The following is a 23,639-nucleotide window of genomic DNA, read 5'->3' as shown; positions in this document are numbered from 1 at the left end:
ATATTTGTATAGGAGGTGTAGGCCCACACACACAGGTTGAAATCAGCTCCTTGCATTATTTGTTCATCATGGCATCCTCTCCACCAAGATGTTCCTACAAACAACCAAATGTACTGTACAAACAGCAATACATTTTCTGCCAACATACACACACATTCTGTTAGCAAAACAGTCTGTATAATCTACAAAATGTACTCAAACAATTTTAATTTTAACAAGTAAAACTTTATTGGAATGATACATTTTGCAAAATATGACTTTATTTTTTTTAACATACTCGTTGTGTCCTAAGGGTATCCGTCAAGTTCTCCAGAAGGTAAGATAATTAAGACTGTCAAAGGCAGATAGATATACAGTATTGTTTCCCGGGGGGTACAATAGACTACACCATCACCGTACCCAAATTGGGAAGGAAAAGGATTCAAATGTTTGTTGAAAATACACTTAGAAAATTAAAGCAACGTTTACTCCATGATGTAAAAAAAATGGAGACGTTCAATATGAAGAATATGTAAAACTAGAACGCTAACAAAGGCAATCAAACAGAGTGAAAAGATGAACACAGAAAAGCTGATGATAGGGTTATAATGATGCCAGGGGGAGTGGGAGGCGGTCTGTAGAAACAGGAACAAACATTTCATAGACATGAGGTCATGGGTCAGGAAAGCCAAATAAAAAATTTAAAAGCTGTCACATTAGTGGTTCATGAGCTTATTCCGCCTCTAATCACCGAGTGACTTTTCCAGCACAAAACCTTAAATGTTTGCAGGACCAAATGGTAAAAATTGTTTTCTGAACACCAATTGACCAACTTTCTAGTCACAACTTAGGCTTACAGTATCACATTTCTTTAAAAAAACAAACATTTTAAATAGAGACATGATTGGAGAAGTGAGGTGTGCTTCAAAGGGTCCTAGCAAGGCCGTGGAGGTGACTGGATACCTGTAGCTGGTACTGACCCTCCCTTACTAGTAACGATGCTTAGAAAGACCAGAGGGATGCAAAACAATGAAACAAGCAAAATATCAGTTGGTTGTGGTATATGAATGGTTGCCAATCTGAAAGTCATTAAAACATGTCATGGGTCTTGGACATCTTGCATTTGGTTGTTTTGTGTCACATGCAAGAACTGTGATTTTTATAATACATACGTAACATTTCTTCTTCAAAGAGCATACGTTTGGAAGTCTGTATCTCCACTCGATACGTTCATTTTCTTCTGTAAAGTAGCCTTCTTACCACACCGCTCCAGACATTCAGATGCAACCTCTAGGACTGCCAAAGAATCATTTTCAAAAATTTGAATGTGAACATTCGGTAGAAATAAGCCATACTACAATAGACTTAATGACAAAACTGATTGAAGGATAAATACTGTATATTATTAAACACAAGAAATGCATTTGAGAGGTGCACAAGGTGTGGTGCCTAATGAAGGCTGGTGGGGGTCCAAATCACTCAACATTTAGTGTCTACATAAGAAATGAATATAACCTTATTACCCCAAAATAAAAGCTTGTGGGAAAACAAAGCCTTGTTGACAATCAACTAAACCATGTCAATGTGTTGCGTCATCACACCTCTGTCTACAAACCAGCCATTGGTGAGATTTGGGCTGCGATTGTCTTGCATCCAAAAATATGACATTGCAAATAAAATAATCACAGGATAGCTTTTCAAAATCCATAAATCAGATTGTTATACATTTTATCTCATGAGGAAAAGGAAAATAATTGGACAAATTTACATCCTGACTTCCAACAGTCATACATTGTGAAAGGGTCCATTTGAAGATGATGAATTCAGGGGATGTAGGAGTAAACAGGCCAGCAGCAGGTTGAACAGAGCTGGTGAATTAACATGATTAAATCAGCATTAACCGTTCACATCTAACTGAACACTGAATGAAATGACATGATTTCTGCCAGATAAAAAGCGGGCCTCGATCCATCATACAAAAGGGGCAGGTGAGAGTCAGTTTGAACATTTCAGATACCTCACCACGACCAGAGCTGTACTCCTTTCACATCTTTTCTTTTAAAAGTGATATTGTACAAAAATAACATGCATCATTTTGCTACTTTTTCCTGCGCATTAAAAACCACCACCTTTATAGTTAACTGACAGACATGTCTGCGTAAGCAATGTCATTACTTTTGCGAATTTGGCAGAATTCATACTTGTTTGTTTATTTCTGAAATCTTCATTTCGGTTTCACATCTAAGAGACAACTTTGGGGAAAAAAGATGGATATTCACGTTTTTCTATAATACATCAACATACATGTATAAATGTGCTATGAATTAAATAAACACTAGTCAGAGAAGTGTGTGTAATCATTATGTTAGTCACTGCTTTTTAACCCACCCTTCAACACTAACACACAAGCACAGATTGACTTGAGGACACAATGACCCTCAAAGGGTTTTAAAATGCTCTAATAAATTCAGTTGAAGAGGAAAAGACAGACTTAATTAACATTAGAAATGCTCATGTACACAATTTCACAGGTCCCGAAAAAAGAAGGTAGTGAGACCTAAATGAAAAGAGAGAAATCATTGTTTCTCTGATCAAAAAGTGGTCAGCACTGCTTGAATTGCAAGCGATGAGAGAATCCTCTGAAACCAATAATCATGCCACAACGAGCGGACAGAAGGCGTGTGCAGAGAGTGTCAAGCTTTCAACTAGAAAGGGCACAAGGGCTGATGCCACCAATAGCCAAAGCTCTGCACCAATGCTTTCGACACGGTTTTGCAACCAGTTGGCATTATGATAGGCACGTCTGTTGGACTTGGTATTGCTTGGACAGAGTCAGGATGGAGAGACAGAGAGAGGGGGGGGGGGGGGGGGGGGGGGATTGGGGTAACAAGATAGGAGTGGGTGGACAATTACAAAACAAGAATGAGATGCCCTCATTCATTGAGAAGCTTGTAGAGAGGACCCACTCAGGAGGAGCCTCGATTCAGTACCAGAACATCAATGCCTCAACCTGCCTGCAATGACTCAAAATGTGTCGCTACACCTCTGCCAAGATACAAACCAACTGAAGAGAGAGGTGGTTAGCCCCTACCCCTTCTACCCTCGCCACAAACACAAGAGGGAAAACAGAACATGGATAAGTAACAAGGTGAGAAACAATCAGAAAAGGCAACACTGCTGGCTCTTTCAGGTCTTTTCTCTCGTTCTTTTTCCACTCGCTCTTCATTTGGGGGGTGGGGTTGTTACATTGTTGATGTCGTAATTACAAAATGCAAGTTAGCAGTCCAGCTTATCACCTCTCCTCCCATTTCCTTCTGTTCCCGCCTTTTCTCTCTACATCCCTGGCTCTTTCCGCTACTCCTGGTTGGGCCTAGAACTCGGCAAACTCCTTGCCACATTTCTCTGTGAAGGAGACTCGGATTTCCTCTTCCTCATAGTCGTCAAAGTTGCTGGTGTCACCGGGGCCTTTGCACTTGGGAATAAACGGTGCCTCCACCTGAAACACAGAGAATGCTCAGATACTTGCTACTGTAGCTTTCACAGTATCATTCCTCCTTAGTTTCTGACATATGCGGTTTGACAGTCACTGGTCATTCACTGGTTACGGACAAGATGTTATTAGTCAAGTGGACCCCATTCCAACTATGTAAGACTATGTGAGTAATGCATGTGTAACATGTCTCCAAACAAGACCAAGCCAAATGGCATTAGCTCTGAATCATACCTGTTAAATCAGCTCTCCCTTTCCCCAACCCAATCTCTGTCCCAACCAAACCTGCCTCTCTCTCCAGTGGCTATACAGTGAACAATAGAGGAGCCATGGAAGCAGGCCTTCTCACCTTCCTCTGGTAAATGGCAATCCAGTCAGTGGTGGCGAACCACTTGTGTCCCTTGATGTCGTTGACTCCGTTGCGCAGGTTGCCGAAGCGCTTGGTCAGGTCCACCTGGAGCAGGTTCCTCAGCAGGTCCTTCAGGTCCGAGCTGAAGTGGGAGGGAAAGCGCACCTGGGGACAGAGACACGTCAAGGTTGTGTTCAGTAGAAAACTTTCCAAAACAGAAAAAAAGGAGGGAGGAACTATCTAGTCATCCGTTACAGAAATTTTAATTTTCCCTAACAAATATGACTCAGTTACAGAAGACCAGAGATTGCCCATAGACTCTGACAGGGTCTGTTTAGTCTTTCTCCCCTAATGACTAAGGTTAAGATTGGGGTTAGATAGGCTCAGATCTAGGAACAGCTCACAAGAAACTTCTTTAACAGGTATGTGGCTCACTGCTGAGAGAGGTCAGTGGGTCATGTTGACACCACAATACATTTACAGTGGGGCTGTGGAGTCATGAACTATGTAGAGGGGATTGGAAAACAGGTCAGGAGAAGTGAGCTAGAATTCAGCCTAACAAAGTGCTGTGTATGTATGAAGACACCAAGGTCAAAGGTCAGAAGAGAGTAATGCTAATGTGAATATAGCAACAAAAGCAGGAAAGGCACAGTAGGACAATAACAAGGTTTCCATCCAACCATTTAATGCAGATGAATTACCTGACATGAAAAAAAGTCACAACCGGATGATGGAAACAGGATATGCCAGTACAATTTTATAAATGCAAACAGACAATTTGTTCATTGGACATGGTGGGATCTTTTTGGGTCTCTAAAATGAATGTGATAAATGGCAGTGGAAACACCTTTATGTGTAAATATTGATATAATGACCATCATACCGAAGTAAACTTGGAGTCACGCAGTGTTGTGTGTGTGATCCTCTCACTTCGACTCGGAAAAGCATGCAGTTTATTAGGCTACAGATGAAATAAGTTCTGAACTTCACAGGGTGGTGAAGTAGAAGTGATGAGCTTGATGCTCCTTTCCTATAAATATTGAGGGTCTTATTCTGGTGACATGATGATCGATGCTTGGCTGCCGTTTGACCCCCAAATAATATTGCTCTAATCCATAATAATCTCATAATGTAGGTAGCCTACCTGCACTGTATCTGCGAGATGTTGGCTAGAGCACACATGCCCAGACCAGAATGAACACATTCGCTATATAAACCATCAGTAGAGTTGATCATTTAGATGGAAACCCATTTAACATGGATCTTTCCATTTCAGGACATGGGAATTGACCTCAAAAGTTACTATGTGCAATACGTCATCACGCACAGCCTTTTATTCACCACAAGTCTATTTGATAGCAACATCACTGGTGGGAAAATGTGCATATTGTTTTATGCATATTTTAGAATACTCACATGAAAATCTGTTTCAAATTGGATGGAAACCTAGCTACAGACAGCTAATTAGTTTGGAGGTAAACTGCCTTATCTGACTGGTACTGAAAGCAGGTCTTAACTTCTTGGATATAGGGGGGAGCTATTTTAATTTTTGGATGAAAAACGTTCCCGATTTAAACAAGATATTTTGTCACGAAAAGATGCTCGACTATGCATATAATTGACAGCTTTGGAAAGAAAACACTGACGTTTCCAAAACTGCAAAGATATTGTCTGTGAGTGCCACAGAACTGATGTTACAGAAAAAACCCAGATAAAAATCCAATCAGGAAGTGCCGCATTTTTTAAACCGCCTCATGGCAATGACTCCTTATATGGCTGTGAAGGAGCTAGGAGTCAGCTTACCTTTTCCACGTTTTCCCCAAGGTGTCTGCAGCATTGTGATGTATTTGTAGGCATATCATTGGAAGATTGACCATAAGAGACTACATCTACCAGGTGGTCGCTTGGTGTCCTCCGTCGCAATTATTGCGTAATCTCCAGCTGCAAGTACTTTTCCGTTTTCTTCTGATGAGAAGGCAACTGCCACCACTGATAGATTATCGAATAGATATGTGAAAAACACCTTGAGGATTGATTCTAAACAACGTTTGCCATGTTTCTGTCGATATTATGGAGCTAATTTGGAAAAAAGTTTGGCGTTGTATGTGACTGCATTTTCCGGTGTTTTTCTTAGCCAAACATGATGAACAAAACGGAGCTATTTCGTCTACACAAATAATCATTTTGGAAAAAATGAACATTTGCTATCTAACTAAGAGTCTCGTCATTGAAAACATCCGAAGTTCTTCAAAGGTAAATTATTTTATTTGAATGCTTTTCTTGTTTTTGTGAAAATGTTGCCTGCTGAATGCTAGGCTATCAATACTCTTACACAAATGCTTGTGTAGCTTTGGTTGAAAAGCATATTTTGAAAATCTGAGATGACAGTGTTGTTAACAAAAGGCTAAGCTTGTGTTTGAATATATTTATTTCATTTGTGATTTTCATGAATAGGAAACGTTGCGTTATGGTAATGCGCTTGAGGCTATGATTACGCTCCCGGATACGGGATTGCTCGACGCTAGAGGTTAAAGGAAGAGTGTAATCTGGGTTTCTGTCTGATGTACTCTGTACTCACCTTCCCTGATACAATCTTCTCATAGATCTGAATGGGCTGGTCAGCAAAGAAGGGAGGATAGCCAGCAGCCATCTCATAAATCAGCACGCCCAGAGCCCACCAGTCCACCGCCTTATTATAACCCTGGGGGGGAGGGGGTAGAGAGAAAGAGGAGTGTTAGATTCCCAGGGAAAGAGGCAGAACTAAGCACAAAAAGAATGGAACGTGTCATACATAAGCTCTTCTCTAGTCAGCGGTTGTAATCATGGTCAGAGCTGTTTGTGAGTGGCTGTAGTGACATGATCTTTGCTGTGTCATGGTAATGACCCCTATGTTATGGTAAAAACCCCAGTGTTGTTATGGATACGAGGTGTGACGGCAGGCCGGGGGGTTTGGTGGTGACCACTCACTTTGCTAAGGATGATTTCAGGGGCCAGGTACTCCGGAGTGCCACACAGCGTCCAGGTCCGGCCCTTCACGCGCTTTGCAAAACCAAAATCTGTTACCTGGGAGGAACACAGATGTCTCAGCAATGACAGTTCTGACATTCGCTTAAAGTTATACTTCCAGGATTTTGGCAATGATGCCCTTTATCTACTTCCCCAGAGTCAGATGAACTTGTGGATACCATTTTTATGTTTCTGTGTCCAGTATGAAGGAAGTTAGAGGTAGTTTTGCGAGCCAATGTTAACTAGCATTAGCATAATCACTAGAAGTCTATGGTATCAGCTAACATGTGATCCCTTTAACACTTGAACCGCCTGGCCTTTCAGCCTACCAGCAGCCGCTAGAGACCGTTGCCGTGCGTTCCCTTCAGCATATGTATCAGACGCAGATCAACCCCCAAGGTGTAGCAAACATAAGCACAAAGTAAAACGTAAGAGAATTGTAGCAATCTGCAAGGCACTGTCAAATTATTAACATGGGCGTCGATGCTGATATATAAGCATAACAAACTCATTACACCATTGTTGTTCTAGATTAAATTAACTTCTTCACCCTTATCATTCAGTTAGGCCTAATTTCAATTAGATTGTGAAGTAACTTGCACAATTCTCACCCATTTGTCATTCATTCAGTGGGTTGGCATCATTTGCTTCCTTGGATAGAGTCAAGGATATGTTTGGCATTTTTCTAAAGGCCTACTGCAACACATAGCATATTTTTCTTTCCCTTACAATACACTAGTAATAGTTATAGTAAATAAATCAGTTCCATAACGGCATCTTTTACAAAGTAAAAGGTAAAAGAGAATGGTAGTTAAATGATTTGCTTCTGATAGACAAACTCATCATTACACTATTGTCTTTTTAAATTAAATCAACATCGTCACCCTCCTTATCATTAAGTTTGGCCAAATTTAAATTACATTGTTTATTTAAGAGCATTTACAAAATCAGGGCATGTATAATGGATAGTATGTACAGCACACCCATGCTTGTTCTCCATTAGTCCTACCTGTATAGCTAGCTAGCCATTTGACTATGTGTGTGTTCTCACCTGTATGTATCCCTGGTTATCAATGAGCAGGTTCTCTGGTTTCAGATCTCGGTAGATGAGGTCCAGTGAGTGAAGGTATTCAAAGGTCAGAACAATTTGGGCGGCGTAGAAGCGGGCGTGGGGCTCACTGCAGTCAGAGAGAGCGAGAGAGGTCAGAGGGCAACGTGGACACCACAATATATTTACTAGGAGGCTGTTGTGGAGTCATGGTCTATGGAAAATGGGGAGGGTTAACTACTGTAGCTATTTGGTTATATTTCCAACAGTGGGAGACCAGTAAACAGACTCACCTGAACCTGCCAATTCTCCTTAAATGTGAGAACATCTCACCACCAGGGACATACTCCATCACCATATACAGGTTAGTGTTGTCCTACAGAGAGAAATATTTCACACAGTTGAGTTGTGAACCTCACCTTCACACACAAACGTGGAAGTATGTTCCGTCAGGAAAATGTGGCGCCGGACATTTGACCGCATTTAAAATCGACCAGACACATTTGCATTGGGAGCGTAACCTGATTAGGGGGTCCACCCACGGTGCTCAGAACGGCAGGAATCACATTTAGATTATGGTAATTAATCATAACAGAACATGCAAGCCCAGGATGCAATGACATGTCCCCTTACTGCACACTTTGAAGATGCTAGAATAACTGTCCACATGTACTTTTCCTCAGCCAACAAGACCAGTAACAAATAGTAAAACCATTAGCCTATGCACTTTGGGGAAGCAGTCACCATAACAAATTGCACCTTTATAATAAAACATTCCATGCATCATCCCGTTTGCAGACTTATGTAAGATAGTAGGCTATTTGTAATGTGATGAGCATATTGGATAGTCATAATTTAGGCTAAAAATACAACTCAATCAAATGTTTGTATAAAGAGTTGAATGACTGGCTGTGTGCATATAGCGTAGATGCCTGGGCTACAGCAGACACCCTTCTTTCTTCGCATGGGAAAAACATCTCATTCAATTCTACTACACCTTGTGTGACTGGAGACATCAGCAGAATCTTTAACACCACAAATGACAGGGTAGCCTACTCTGCTGCCATTGACAAACAGATCAATAAAAACAACGTTGTCCATAGAATAGGCCGGACAGAAGGGGAGACAAATAGGAGGGCAAGCTAAACTGGAGGAGGAAATGATTGCCCCCCCCCAAACAAAAAAAAACCTTAAGTGGCACTGACCCAACAATGATAGAGTGAATATGAGCAGTGCACAGTCACCGGTGATATGGCCGATGCTCTCCGCTGTTGCCAATAAGATAAACAGTAAACCTAAGTTGAATTTTGATAACTAAAAGACAGTTGAGTCTTTTCATTGTATTCTCTTTACAGAAATAGCCATGTGGTTTTCAAACCGTCTTCCCACAATTGAGTTTGGAAATATTGCAATATGCCTAGATGGGCCTCTACTTTTCAATGACAGTGGCAACCCAAATTGCGCACGCTGCCTTTCCTTCCGACTGTAGGCAATGCAATTTAAAACAATCCAACCTTTAAAAAATAATAATAATAATAATGTAAGGCTAGGGGAAGCTAATGTTCCTGTGGCCAATTCATGCTTTAGTAGCCTCATTTGAATGATTGTATTTATTTATTTCTGTGTAGACAGAAGTAGGCCAATTAGGCTATAATCATTTTGGCAATTTAACTCAATTTACTTTGGGAAAGCTTAGCTTCCCCTAGCCTTTTGGACACACCCCCTATGAGCCCATGTCCATCTACTATCCCCCATTGTAGAAATGTTGGCCTACTCTATTGGTCAGCTTGTCGAGAAAGAAAAAGCCCAAATAGACTCTGCGACAGTTGTGGGACGATAGAGCCCAAATTCATATAACCAGTAGGCCTGTCTACATAAAAACAGAAATTAATGTGATGCAACAGATCAGAACATTCAGCTTAAAATGTTGATCAACTATTAACATTATTAGCGCAGCAATGCACCAAGGCAACATGAGAATGTGCATTTGGCTACCGGACAATAAAAAACTAGTTGAAAACCAATAGATCATGAGAGAAATAGTATACTGGTTTCAATGCTATATGGAAGTCTTTATTAAATAACTGCCTCCACGGATATGGTGGGATTTTGCCTAGGCTACTTTGAAGCAAGGTAAAACATGCCTCATATGTACTAAAACATTTCAAATAATCAAGTAGCTATAGGTTCTCAAAATGCAAACTACAATTTAAACGCGCTGCTGAAGCCTGCCTTCCGTTGCCTATGTTTTTGAATGGTGAACAGGAAGCACACTTCCAATTACCAGTTGAGAAACAGAAATATTAGCTATTTTTAATCATGGCCCATTAACTATTTTTAACACACAATTTAGAATTATTGCGCAATGATTGGGCTTATAAAAGCTGTATGACAGATTTTCCTCTCAAAGGTTCTGTATCGGTATGCTGTGCACATGTGATAAGAGACATAATGAATATACACACACAATTTAATTCCACAAAACGATGCAAAAGAACACATACCAATAATCAACGGTCAAACGTATTTACATCAACTGGTACGTTCATCATTGAATAGGCAAAAAAATAAAAATAATTGCAAAGGGTATTTTTCCCTTCTCCCGGACCATTGTCCAGTGCCAATTTTACTTCGCACCTTAAAACATAAACAATAAAAATACAGCCGAAAGTTGGCTATTACCGGCTAATGGAAACACTGACGCACACACACGAACGCATGCACCCACACGCGCGTCCAGCAGTACCTTGAAAGAGTGCTCCAACCGCACCAGGAAGGGGAAGCTGACGGCCTGCAGGATGCGTTTCTCATTCAGCGTGTGTTCTATCTGCTTCAGCTTCACCACCTGAGGGGAACAAACCAGGACACCATGTTAAGCAAGGAGAGCCCCCTACATCTCTGACTAATGGGCTAAGAGACAGTAACAGCACCAGGGTTGAGGGGGTCAGATCCATTTCACATAAATAAACTCATGAGATTAATATACATTTGTATTCATTAATATAAAAATATCTACATGTACTGTAAAAGAGGACTTGGAGTCAATTCACTAACTGAATTTGAATTAAATCAAACCCAGCTCTGAAAACCATACAACGCACAACTGACTCCCTAGGCCACATTACCATACCTTCTGTTTGTCAAGTATCTTCATGGCAAAATGCTGGCCCGACTCTTTGTGCTTGACCAGCATGACTCGACCAAACGAGCCCGTGCCCAGGGTCTTCAGACGGTCAAAGCCATCCAAGGCTGCGGTGTTCTGGAGAGGAGAGCATGTCAGTTAGAACAGGGAAACAAGCCCAACACCGGCCAGAATGCCTATCAGGGTGCCAGAGTCAGGTTGAGTAGCAACACTGGACTCAAACTACCCATCAAACTTCACCCTGTCCTGTCAAAAAAGCAGGATGTGATACGGATTGAGACATTCAGAAAGTGCAATGCGTCAGGCAACTGTTAGTCCTGCCAGTGCACACATATTGTAGCAAAGGTATGAGTCATTCTTACATTACTACAATAGCAAATTAAACTTGTGTTAAGCTAAAAGAAAAAGGAGGGAAAGTGTTATGCCAAATGCTGCACATAATCAGTAAAGATATCATTCTATGTAGACCAGGCTCATTTATTGTGTATGCCCCAAAGCATAAAAATATGAAGTTCCAACAAATGTGATTGTAGTTAGATCCAGCAGAGGGCACACTTCCCTTCTCACCCAGGCGTGACTGACACTGGGCTGGGCTGGTATGCTGGGGTCTTTGAGCGTGTGCAGGCCTGTCATTCATTCCCACACTTCCCTCTTTCCTAACTCACCTGTGCTGGATTCTCCCATTTCTTGAGGAAATCCTCTTTGGCTTTGGCAAGAAACTCCTTCACTGTAACAGAGCAAACAGATGGTTTAGCACCTACCCTACTTCACGACACACTGATTCCATCAGACACATTTAGATGAGAACGAGGATGTTGTGATACAGTTCAGCAGAGGTTCACGTCTATAACCACTGACCAGAGCTATAATATAAAGACTTCTCTGTAAGGCTAAATAGTGATATTTTGGAGATGAACTTGAGCGTGTGTTAGAATGAGTCTTGTGTACCTTACCGGTGGCACAAGTATATCCCATGTATAGCCTAGCCCAAGGCTGCCCATCTCCCTCACTCTGGCCACACAGACAGGGCTCATTTCCACTGATGTTGAAGCCAAATCAACTGAGCTCATGTTATCTAATACTTACTCCTCCAGCCATGTCAGAACGAGAGCAGAGAGCCAATCGATACAGGCAGTCTATGTGAATGTATTGTGTGTGAACGCATTACGGTCTCTGTGCCAGTGAATGTGTGAGAGATTTTATCCACTCCAAAGTGACTTATCATAACCTTTATACAGTCACACACTCTAGCTCTAATGCACACATGCACACAGACACGGCATCACATGCAGAAGTGCAGCACATCTCTTCCTGTTATCTTTATTGGGCTGATCATTGTGCTTTGTGGGAACATGTAGATACCAGCCCTTCCTCATTAATCCCTGCTCATATCTATCTATGCCTCAACACTGAGGACAGTGGCTGGCTGCTACTTGTATGAGAGTACCAGTACCACTCAACACTGGCTGGCTGCTACTACTAGTAAATTAGCATCACTACCACTCAGCACTGGGGACACTTGCTTGCAGGCTGCTACTAGTAAGCAGTACTATTAATACTACTATAGGAGACAGAGGGCTGAGGGAAGGGGAGGGGGGGGTATGTACACTACAGTAAATCGATGGGTTTGTCAGAGGAAAGCTGAACATTTAAATGTTACCCTCTTAAACCAGTATGCAATTCTCTTTAAATTAAGAGATTAAACAGATCTCGAAAATCTTGTGTCAATTTATGGCTCACACATGGATAGCCTAATACACCATCTGTAATCTGGAGAACGCCACGCAATCCTTACATTCCATAAACATTTTTGTTCTGGCGAGCTGCGAGCTTGTCCCTTTCATAGTAAAAATTGGAATTCGTAACATATCATACAAAATGGATGACGTTGTACACAATTGTTGGGGAACCATTTTGGCTCGTGACAACAACTTTCAAAACTAGTGGATGAAATGATACAAAACCTCTGGAGCATCACTAACAGTCAAAACCTCAAAGCCATACAGACCCTTGTGATCAGCACTAATCTCCTCAGTGGTTCTGCTTTTCTCCATTCACAAAGGGGCTATAAACACACACATACCCACCCCTCTAGCAGCTCTCTCTGGAGAACTCCAACAGAAGAGGAAGACCAGAGAGCAGCACTGACCAAAGTTCATATAAACATGACTACAACCATGTTGCTCCCATGCCAGAGCCATTGAGAAGAAAAGCAGACTAGTCTCCTGGGAGAGTACATTTCCCAGTCAGTTTGTTCCTTTAGGTAAACCACAAGTCTCCCATAGAAGACACCACTTCCATACTGTAGGCCTACAGCCACAACTAAGGAGGAAAGTTATGTCTAGCTATCAAACAGCTCAACAGTTAAACCAACAATGGTCCAAGTGGAATTGACTTGATCTAGTGCAGACTTTGTTAGATTTGCAAGGCTTGGCTGCCACGAATACCATCTGATGGGTGGAAGATGATTCCTAGCCTTCCTCTCCACTGCCACCCTCCCTTACCGTCAGGGATCACTATGGGCATCTCTGGTGCTGCAACCGCAGCCTCTGCAGCCCCGGAGCCAGAGGTGGACCCAGACTCCCTCTTCCTGCTACCATGCCTCCTGGAGCTCTTCCTGTGGCTGTCTGAGCCTGACATCAGCCCTGTCACTTCTACGTCGCGACCTGCCTCTTCTTCCTCGTTCCTCCTCACAGTGGTTGGCTCATCGCCCCTTCTCCCATTACGTCCAGAAACCCAGACAACCTTCAACCTCCTTGGTTTCTTCTCTCACCTTCTACATTCACTTTTGTCTGTCTGTCTTGTGTCCTGGCAAAGAGCAGAGCTCATTCAGCAGCCAGAGCCCCTGGTAGTCCAGAGCCAAATAAAGCCCACAGTGCTGTGCTCTCGTTACAACAACTCACAGATCAATTGGACCTGTGCTCCGTTTGTGTCTATTTATTCTGCACACATTTCTACCTCCTGCTCCCTATCCTGTAAACACACATCAACAGCAGGGGCCTGGTCACCAGGGGGAGGGGCATCACCACAACCAGGGGTTATATTTATGAAGCCCAGAGAGGAACTCTCCTATGGAAAAAAAGTCATGACAGTCCTCTGCTCTGTCAAACCAGGAGATCAACCTGAATTCCTGGCACCATCAATATTACTCTCAACACAACCCATCAGTAGACCAAGGTTTTTTTCTGCTCAGATCATGTGATCAGGAAAACCTCCTGGGTCTATGTTGAGGTCGACAGATTAAATCGGAATGGCCGAAATCAATCATTTTTTTACACCTTTATTTAACTAGGCAAGTCAGTTAAGAACACATTCTTATTTTCAATGACGGCCTAGGAACGGTGGGTTAACTGCCTTGTTCAGGGGCAGAACGACAGATTTTTACCTTGTCAGCTCGGGGGATTCAATCTTGCAACCTTACAGTTAACTAGTCCAACGCTCTAACCACCTGCTTCTCATTGCACTCTACGAGGAGACTGCCTGTTACGTGAATGCAGTAAGCCAAGGTAAGTTGCTAGCTAGCACTAAACTTATCTTATAAAAAACAATCATAATCACTAGTTAACTACACATGGTTGATGATATTACTAGTTTATCTAGCGTGTCCTGCGTTGCATATAATCGATGCAGTGCGTATTGTTGCTCCAATGTGTACCTAACCATAAACATCAATGCCTTTCTTAAAATCAATACACAGAAGTATATATTTTTAAACCTGCATATTTAGCTAAAATAAATCCAGGTTAGCAGGCAATATTAACCAGGTGAAATTGTGTCACTATACAAATGGTATAGAGAGAAATAGTCCTATAATAACTACAACCTAAAACTTCTTACCTGGGAATATTGAAGACTCATGTTATAAGGAACCACCAGCTTTCATATGTTCCGAGCAAGGAACTAAAATGTTAGCTTTCTTACATGGCACATATTGCACTTTTACTTTCTTCTCCAACACTTTGTTTTTGTATTATTTAACCAAATTGAACATGTTTCATTATTTATTTGAGGCTACATTGATTTTGATGTATTATATTAAGTTCAAATCAGTGTTCATTATTGAACAGTATTGTTGTAATTATTACAAATAAATAAAAATAAATGTAAATAAAAAATATATATTTATAAATAAATAAATAATAGGCAGATTCATCTGTATCTGCTTTTTTTGGACCTCCATTAAAATCGGTATCAGTACGACGTCGACCTCTAGTCTATGTAAGTACCCATGTGAGATGCCACAGCAGGACGGTGTGAAACCATTTCAGATGTTTTCTAAAAAGCTTTTCTAAAGAAAAACCACAGCAGTCACAAACCAACCACAGCAGTCACAAACCAACCACAGCAGTCACAAACCAACCACAGCAGTCACAAACCAACCACAGCAAAAACACATCCCTTCTAGTGCCCAATGCAACACACACCACTGTGCCCAGGATCGATGTCCCGATCAATCCCATCTCTCCCCTGGGCTTGGCTGGGACCTTGTGACGCAGGCACAGGGGGTTAGATTGGGGCACGCTGACCGAGATTTCACTCTGTAGCCCGCCAAACCACATCAGACCTCATTTATAGAGCACACATCCCGCAGGCAACGCATTAGAGGCAGTGGACAAGTGGAGCTGGACATAGAGACGTGGGGGGGGGGGGGGGGGGGTGGGATTATTTATATATATTTATTAGTGAGAGAGGGAGATATAGTGAGAGAGGAAGCGAAAGAGAGAGGCTGCAGAGAGACATCCGTTGGGTGTGTGAGAGAGTCCAGAGGAAATGAGTGATAAATCCACAACCCAGCCACTTCACAGACCTCAGTCTTTACAGTCCTTGTGGTTTGCTTCTGGCCACTGTACTGTCAGGTACTTAGGTTCAGTCAGCACTTGGAGTTAGTTACAAGAGGTGAGTGACTGGGCATTCTTACAAGAGTATCTGAGCATGCCCAGAAGAACAAAGTGCCTTTAAAAAGAGTCAAGAAGTGCTGTGCTATACAAATACCAGCCTGGCCCTGTTATGCAAGCCAGCGTAAACCACCCCGCCAGCGTAAACCACCCCGCCAGCGTAAACCACCCCGCCAGCCACACACATATTTATAGCCACAGTGAAAGCTCCACCTTTACAGTGTAGCATCACAGGGCCAAATGCATGTCATTTCATATGGAGGGACTGACTACTGAGCAGTACCCACACAGAGGGACTGTAGACAACACTGGAATGACATGTTCAGATATGCAAACAAAGATTGAAGGAAGCTAGGGTGAGTCAGACATCTTGTCCCCGAGACAGACACATGTGGCCCGGAGCACATAGAGGGAACCCCGCTGGACAGACACACCGGCAGGTTTCCCGGGAGACAGACAAACGGCTTCCCTGGAACTTTGTGACTCAGCCGACACCAGGCAACAGAACAAACACGAGGTGCTGAATCAAAAAGAGCTTTGTGTGTGTTGGCCACACAACATCAGTACAAAAACAACTAACCTAGCCAAAAACCAAAGCTAATCAAATTGAGTCTACTTCCGTAAAACCCGGACCAAAACAAAGTCATCCTGTCCAACACACACAGCTATATCTTACTATACGTGACGACTTCCTGGGGACAAAAAAAAAAAAAAAAAAATCCCATTTAAAATCCTATTTTCCCTACACCTAATTCTAACCCTAAAATTGCATTTTTACAAGTGAGAATCAGCAAAATGTCCACACTTGAATTTGAGTTGGTTTAGCATTTTTATGAGAACTTTTGGTACTCACAAATATAGTAAAATGCACACAGAGAGCACCGATTCCACAAGAGAACTGGAAAACAGTGTGATTGTGTACAGACACACCCAGTCACATCCCCCTGCCCCCCTCAAGCCACTCCAACCAATCACTCCCCTCCCTCCCTCGTGAGTGTCGTGGAAAAGGCTCCGCCCCCTTGCTCCAGTCAAGTCAGTCAGTCACTCACTCCAGCAGTGGGCCGCTGGCTCCTCCTGTGGCTGGCAGTGTCTGCCCTCCCCACCGCTAGTGTTTCCCAGACAGGGCCCAGCGTGCTGGAACAGCCTCCCCGCCAGCCTGTGCAGCATCGACATGACACCAGCCTAGGACCTGTAGCAACTAGCAAGGAAAAAAGTGTCCTTCAGAGAGGAGCCCTGAACTTCGAGACAAGTGGAGCACCACCGACCCTTGGAGGATTCTGTATAGGAGGTTGGATATCTGACTAGACTTGAAGCTGTCCTGCCATGTTATGTAGGTAGAGACAAAGCCTGACACTCTGCAGCAATGAATCCAGAGGCTTCTCCACTTCCTGCCTGAGCTCATACACAGTCCACCCTGCTCCTTCCTGTGGGCCCTGGCTCAGCTCTCCACAGCAACGCCTCCCCCTATGTCCGTCTGTATCAGGGAAGAGAGGGCAGGCCGGGCTGAGAGAAAGGGTCCACCTGAACCGGACCTTAAGCCTCACCGTACTCTATAGTCTCGTCTCTCAGAGCGGGCTGCATGTTGTCCTTTTCCTCTGGTTGTCCAGTTGAAAATAGCTTCCCTGCCGTGGTGGGCGTAAGTGTCTGAACCCCCGGTCAGCACCTGTCTCTGGGGATCAGGGCGGGCCCATAGCGAGGCCATCCAGGCCGATAAGGATGTCAAGCATGGCATGTGGAAAAACCTCTGACGGCCCTGGGACCTCCTCTGCCCCCGCCCAGGGGTCGGATCTTAGCAGTGTGCAGCTCTCCGCTAATCCCTCCATTAATACGACATTAATACCATTTAAAAACAAAGCTGTGTGCTTAGACAACTGAGAGGCGGTGGAGCAGTGATCTCTGGGCGGCCTCGTTTCAGTGGGACACAGACCCAAAGACAAGGGTTAATGCTACGAGGCTGGTCCGCTCTTCACATGTATGCTCCACAAGCAGCCGAGGCTCATTTCAGACACCCGTTCCAACCAAGCGCACGCCAATGTAACAGCTAGTGTTATGGATGCATAGCCTACACTGTTTTTCCAAACCTGCTCCGGGACTGCCACTCCTCTACTTGTAAACAGAAAAAGCATTTAATGGAGTTTGGATGGGATGCTGCATTGCATTCACCCTCCATGGAAAGCTCTATTAGAGAAGGTGGTTCATTTCCATAGCGATACTGAACATTTCAGTTACAGAGGGTTAAAAGACCAGGATATCAATGAGGGAGAGACAGTCACCACTTATAGGGAAGCAGAGAGACAGTGGAGGAAAAGGGAAGCAGCGGGGAAACAAATGGATGGCACCGGCTAAAAGCTGTGCAGAGCAGCTTGAGAGGGAGCCGCGACCCAGAGATGGGCAGGAGGGCACACAGAGTGTTCTTGTTCTAAATGCTGTTCATCACATGATGTTCAAGAGACTCCTCAGCATCACGGTTTAGCCTGGAGAGGATCACACCACCCGCATCATATGACCCCGCCCCTGTGCCTTCAGTGTCCCACCACACCCTCTCTCTCCTTCAGTCAAGTACAGTGTGGGATTCAAGGCTGATGACCACTAGTGTGTTTACATTGGGGTTCCCCCGAGTAACATCCATTATATAAACAAAGTCAGACATCTGGCAAAGTTTGGCTTCTTAAAGTTGTATAGGCTGGGGCAGGGATAAACACTGAAGTCCCAAAAAAGAGGAACATAACAAGGACCATTCTATCCTCTATTCCAAACTAGGCTGACTATTTCTCCAGAAAAGCTGCATCCAGAAAGGACATCTGCAGTGTGTTTAAGTCCTATACATAGCGATTTACACTGAAAGTAGAGGATCTTCCCCCTGCGACCTGACAGGTGTGCCTCTGTAGTGGCACCGATTGGCCTAGACCAGGGAAGGGCAACTGGCAGTCTATGGCCACCCCTTGGATCATTTTCCACCAAACCATTTTTTTAATAATATATAATATTTGGGGGAGGGGGACTCACAGGGTCTGAACTTATTTTTGAGCGTTAGAATCAAATGTTATTTGTCACATGCTTCGTAAACAAACGATGTAGACTAAAGGTGTCTGCATGCTTCCCAGCCGAAACAGTTTGGAAGAGTATGTGCATATATTATAACGTTGTCTTTGGACTTCGGAGAAGGTTTTTCCACAGCTGTTCAGAGCCCCATCGGTGATTGGTCAACAGTAGGGACTCTTCAATAAAGTATTTTTCATTCAACGAAAAACTCATTTTCATGCACATTTTTTCATTACAAAACACTGCACCAAACATCTTAGATGTAAAATTGCATGACTAAGATCTTTGCAAAAATGTCAACATTTGACAGAATTCTTGAGTTACCTTAGATTAATTATAATTGAGGAAATGTATACTGGCTACGGCGTCTCAAAAGGGACAAATAGTACTATTGCCACATTTCTCATTTTTCAAGCAAAGGTCTTAAGGGAATATGCAAGCATCCTAGTTCGGCTAGGCGCCAGCCGAACAGAAGCATGCTGGCGCCTTAACAGTGAAACGCTTACTTACAGGCCCTTCCCAACAATGCAGTGAAAAATAGACAAATATAGACAAAAATAACAACAAGGAATAAATACACAATGAGTAAGGATAACTTGGCTATATACACGGGGTACCAATACCAAGACAATGTGCTGGGGCACAAGCTAATTGAGATAGATATATACATATAGGTAGGGGTAAAGTAGCCAGGTAGCCTAGTGGTTAGAGTGCTGGGCCAGTAACTGAAAGGTTGCTAGATCGAATCCCCGAGCTGACAAGGTCAAATCTGTCGCTCTGCCCCTGAACAAGGCATTTAACCCACTGTTCCTAGGCAGTCAGAGTAAATATTTTTTTTCTTAACTGACTTGCCTAGGTAAAGGTAAAATAAAAAGTTACTAGGCAACAGGATATATAATAAACAGTAGCAGCATGTGAGATGAGTCAAAAGAGTTAGTGCAAAGAGGGTCAATGCAGATAAGCAAATAGCTACTTGGACTAACTATTTAGTAGTGTTATGGCTTGGGGGGGGGGGGGGGGGGGGGGTAGAAGCTGTTCAGGGTCCGGTTTGTTCCAGACTTTGTGCATCGGTACCGCTTGCTGTGCAGTAGCAGAGAGAACAGTTTGACTTGGGTGGCTGGAGTCTGACCATTTACGGCCTTCCTGTGACACCAACTGGTATAGCGGTCCTTGATGTCAGAGAGCTCGGCCCCAGTGATGTACTGGGCGATACGCACTACCCTCTGTAGCGCCTTGCGGTTGGATGCCAAGGGGTTAACATACTAAGCAGTGATGCAGCCAGTCAAGATCCTCTCAATGGTGCAGCTGTAGAACTTTTTTAGGATCAGAGGGCGCGTGCCAAACCTTTTCTGCCTCCTGTAGGGAGAAGAGGCTTTGTTGTGCGTTCTTAACAACATGTTGGTGTGTGTGGACCATGTTAATTCCTTAGTGATGTGGACACCAGGAACTTGAAGTGCTTGACCTGCTCCACTACAGCCCCGTCGATGTGGATGGGGGAGTGTTCGGCCCTTCGTTTCCTGTGGTCCACAATCAGCTCCTTTGTCTTTCTGGCGCGAAGGGAGAGGCTGTTGTCCTGGAACCACACTGCCAGGCCACTGACCTCTCTAAAGGCGGTCTCATCGTTGACTGCGATCAGGCCTCCCACCATTGTCTCATCAGAAAATGTAATGAAGATGTTGGGAGTCATGCACGGCCACGCAGTCATGGGTGAACAGGGAGTACGGGATGGGAGTAAGCACACACACCACTGAGGGACCCCCATGTAGAGGGTTTGTGTGTTGTTGCCTAACCTCACCATCTGGGGGCAGTCTATCAGGAAGTCCAGGATCCAGTTGACGATGGAGTTGTTCAGTCCCAGGTTCCAGTGCTTAGTGATGAGCTTGGAGGGCACTATGATGTTCAACAATGAGCTGTAGTCAATGAAAAGCATTCTCACATTAGGTGTTCCTCTTGTCCAGGCGGGAAAGGGCAGTGTGAAGTGCAATAGAGATTGCGTTATCTGTGGATCTGTTGGGGAAGTATGCGAACTGGAGTGGGTCCAGGGTGTCTGGGATGATGGTGTTGCTGTGCGCCAAGCCATTCAAAGAATGTGAGATGCGAGTGCTACGGGGCGTTTAGATAGATTACCTTGGTGTTCTCGGGTACAGAGACTATGGTGGTCTGTTTGAAACGTCGGTATTACAGACAGTATTACAGAGAGTGAGATCACACAGTCATCCAGAACTGCTGGTGCTCTCATGCATGTTTCAATGGTGTTTGCCTCAAAGCAAGCATAGAATTAATTTAGCTGGTCTGGTAGGCTCGTGTCACTGGGCAACTTGTGGTTGAGTTACCCTTTGTAATCTGTGATAGTTTGCAAGCCCTGGCACATCCGACGAGCATCAGAGCCGGCGTAGTATGATTTGATCTTAGTCCTGTATTGACGCTTTGCCTGTTTGATGCCTCGTCAGAGGTCATAGCGGGATATCGCATAAGCGTCCGGATTAGTGTCCCACTCCTTGAAAGCCACAACTCTAGCCTTTAGCACAATAGTAGAATACACACAGTGCAATTGCAAAATGTGGTTGTTCATCAGCAGTTTCTCTTGTTATGTCAGCTAACATTTTTTAGGTTGGAAAGTTAGCGGTAAACTAGCTAAACTGGTTGTAATCATGGTTGAATTACCGACCGGGGTGGCCCCATCGAATTTGTTAGTCACTGTCAGTCATATATTAAAAACATTTCTCTCGACCTTATGGCAAAATGTGTTGAACTGCTGGAAATTAGCTGTAAACCTGCAACAGTTTCTCTACGTCCCATGACAAAATGTGTAGAACTCCAGGAAATTAACTCATAACATACATTTAGCTTATGGCCCCCAAAAGGCTTTAGCTTAGGGCCCCAAAATACTTTCTTTGGAGCCTAGGCCTCTGACTGCAAGTGTGGGTATCGATGTGGTTACAGACCCTGGAGCCACTGCAGCCCCAAATGAGGAGTTCAGATTTGTGGTTCCCACCCCCATCAACGTTGCCCAACCCTGGCCTAGATAAAGATGCAGTACTACCAAACATACAGGTGAAAGAGCAGTGTAGTAGTCAATTCAGTTGGAGTTTCACATCAAACTCAGTATTGACAGTCCTGCAGAGAACTATCAACTGTTGTACATGACCCCCAGGCATGACAGGTGGAAGCCTAGGCCGAGCATTTGTTGTGAAAATAGGATGCAGTAGGTAGATATGTGTAGTTGTAATTGGCTGACATGGGCGTGTGTCAAGTTACCCGTCTGGTTTGGGGGGGTTTCCTGGCTACAACCAGACTAATCTTTTGGAAATTCAAGATAAAAGGGTTTACCTTTGTCAATACTCAATAGCTATATAATCATATATAAGCGCACAATCTGATCAACAAGAGGCCAAAGTGAAGAGGGGGGGTCTGGGGCGCGTACAATTTACCATACAAGCTTACAAGGCTGGAGATTCTAAAGAATACATACATGTAATGACTAGGCCACAAGATGATCTTGAATGCATATTACTTTCATCCCTCCCGTGTAGCAATGCAGACATGTAACAAACCTTAGTTACTGTTAGTTGTCAAGCAGCTAGTACTACTAGTAGGAAGCAAGGTAAACTCACCACTTTCCATCTCGTTGCCCTTCTTGGCGGTGGGCGCGTTGCCCATGATTGCAGGCCGATAGGGATCCCTTGGATCTGGGATACTTTTGAGTTTTCACGAGCCCTTTTAGTTCTGTATTTGAGGAAGCTGGCTACTAGCTGGCTGTTATCATGGCTAACTAGCCAACAGTGAGGTGTCAATTGTACTCCGCTACTACTTTTCCTGGTTGGGGGGGGTAAACTAGCTAGCTGCACAGGCTAGCTAGCTGGCCAGCCAACGGCTAGCCAACGACCTAGCTAGCTAGCCGGTTTTCCCTCTATTTCGGTAGCGAATGTTGCTTTTCTCTACCTGGTACAATCAAGAACGTCGAACCGGTTCGGCGCGCCTGGCTAGCTCGCTAGCTATCGTCGCCTTCCTAGCTAGCTATCTATCAGTCAGTCAGTCACTTGCAGACCCCACTAAAGGCCCTTTACTTTCCAATGTATTCCAACACAAAAACCTTATATATCCACTTTTCCAAGTAATTATTATTGCAAATCGATAGCAGCCCCTTCCTTTCCTTGAGCTAAGGTCCGATGATTTCTCAGGTTTCAGATCCGATCAGCTGTGGCTTACTTGCCAAAATCAACAGCCGTCCATTAATCCTCAGACTACAGAGAGACGAACTCTTGCTTCAGAGATCCACCCCCTGAATATACCTCATTGGCCAATACTTATGTGACAGACAGTACGAGACAACTGTTGATTGGATATGCATCAGTAAATCCAATCGTTGTGATGTTGTGATTTGTCTATTGGTATCTGTCAAATTGTATTTTTAGCCCGCCTTCTCAGACCAGCTAATAACGTCATCTATTATTTTCCTCTAGTTTGCCAAATGGTTGGGTTTTCCTTGCTGATTTTGGTTAACTCAATGGTCGAGTAATTCAGGTATGATTCACCGCTTCCAAATGTTCGTCTTATTCGTGCATAATAAAGTATTATCGAAATGCAAGGCCTGTAGCAAACTGGCCCTATACCGACCCCTCCCGCCCGACTAATCCGTGATTGGCTGTGTGACGTCAAGACGGGCTATTTTTAGAAAGTTGGTTAGA

At 43.7% G+C, this 23,639-nt stretch overlaps 1 protein-coding gene across 2 annotated transcripts; it reads right to left on the bottom strand.

Annotated features, from left to right (window-relative positions):
• Positions 1 to 217: 217 nt before the first annotated feature.
• On the bottom strand, positions 218 to 23,240 carry LOC110538670 (cAMP-dependent protein kinase catalytic subunit alpha). Of its 2 annotated transcripts, none has more exons than XM_036938828.1 (10): positions 22,566 to 23,240; positions 11,680 to 11,741; positions 11,003 to 11,131; positions 10,619 to 10,717; positions 8,166 to 8,248; positions 7,876 to 8,002; positions 6,786 to 6,881; positions 6,397 to 6,519; positions 3,819 to 3,983; positions 218 to 3,475 (listed from the first exon to the last, which is right to left on the bottom strand). In XM_036938828.1, exons 1-10 carry the CDS (start codon positions 22,609 to 22,611, stop codon positions 3,350 to 3,352), a joined length of 1,056 nt encoding a protein of 351 aa, XP_036794723.1. In that variant the 5' UTR covers positions 22,612 to 23,240; the 3' UTR covers positions 218 to 3,349. The 2 variants fall into 2 exon arrangements, with proteins under 2 accessions (XP_036794723.1, XP_036794722.1); XM_036938827.1 differs by lacking the exon at positions 22,566 to 23,240 and adding an exon at positions 16,959 to 17,511.
• Positions 23,241 to 23,639: the final 399 nt, after the last annotated feature.

The sequence above is a fragment of the Oncorhynchus mykiss genome, chromosome 12 (assembly GCF_013265735.2).
Source record: "Oncorhynchus mykiss isolate Arlee chromosome 12, USDA_OmykA_1.1, whole genome shotgun sequence".
Lineage (NCBI taxonomy): Eukaryota > Metazoa > Chordata > Actinopteri > Salmoniformes > Salmonidae > Oncorhynchus > Oncorhynchus mykiss.
Note: the sequence above shows the minus strand (reverse complement) of the source record. Positions and strands in the feature narration are given on the sequence as shown.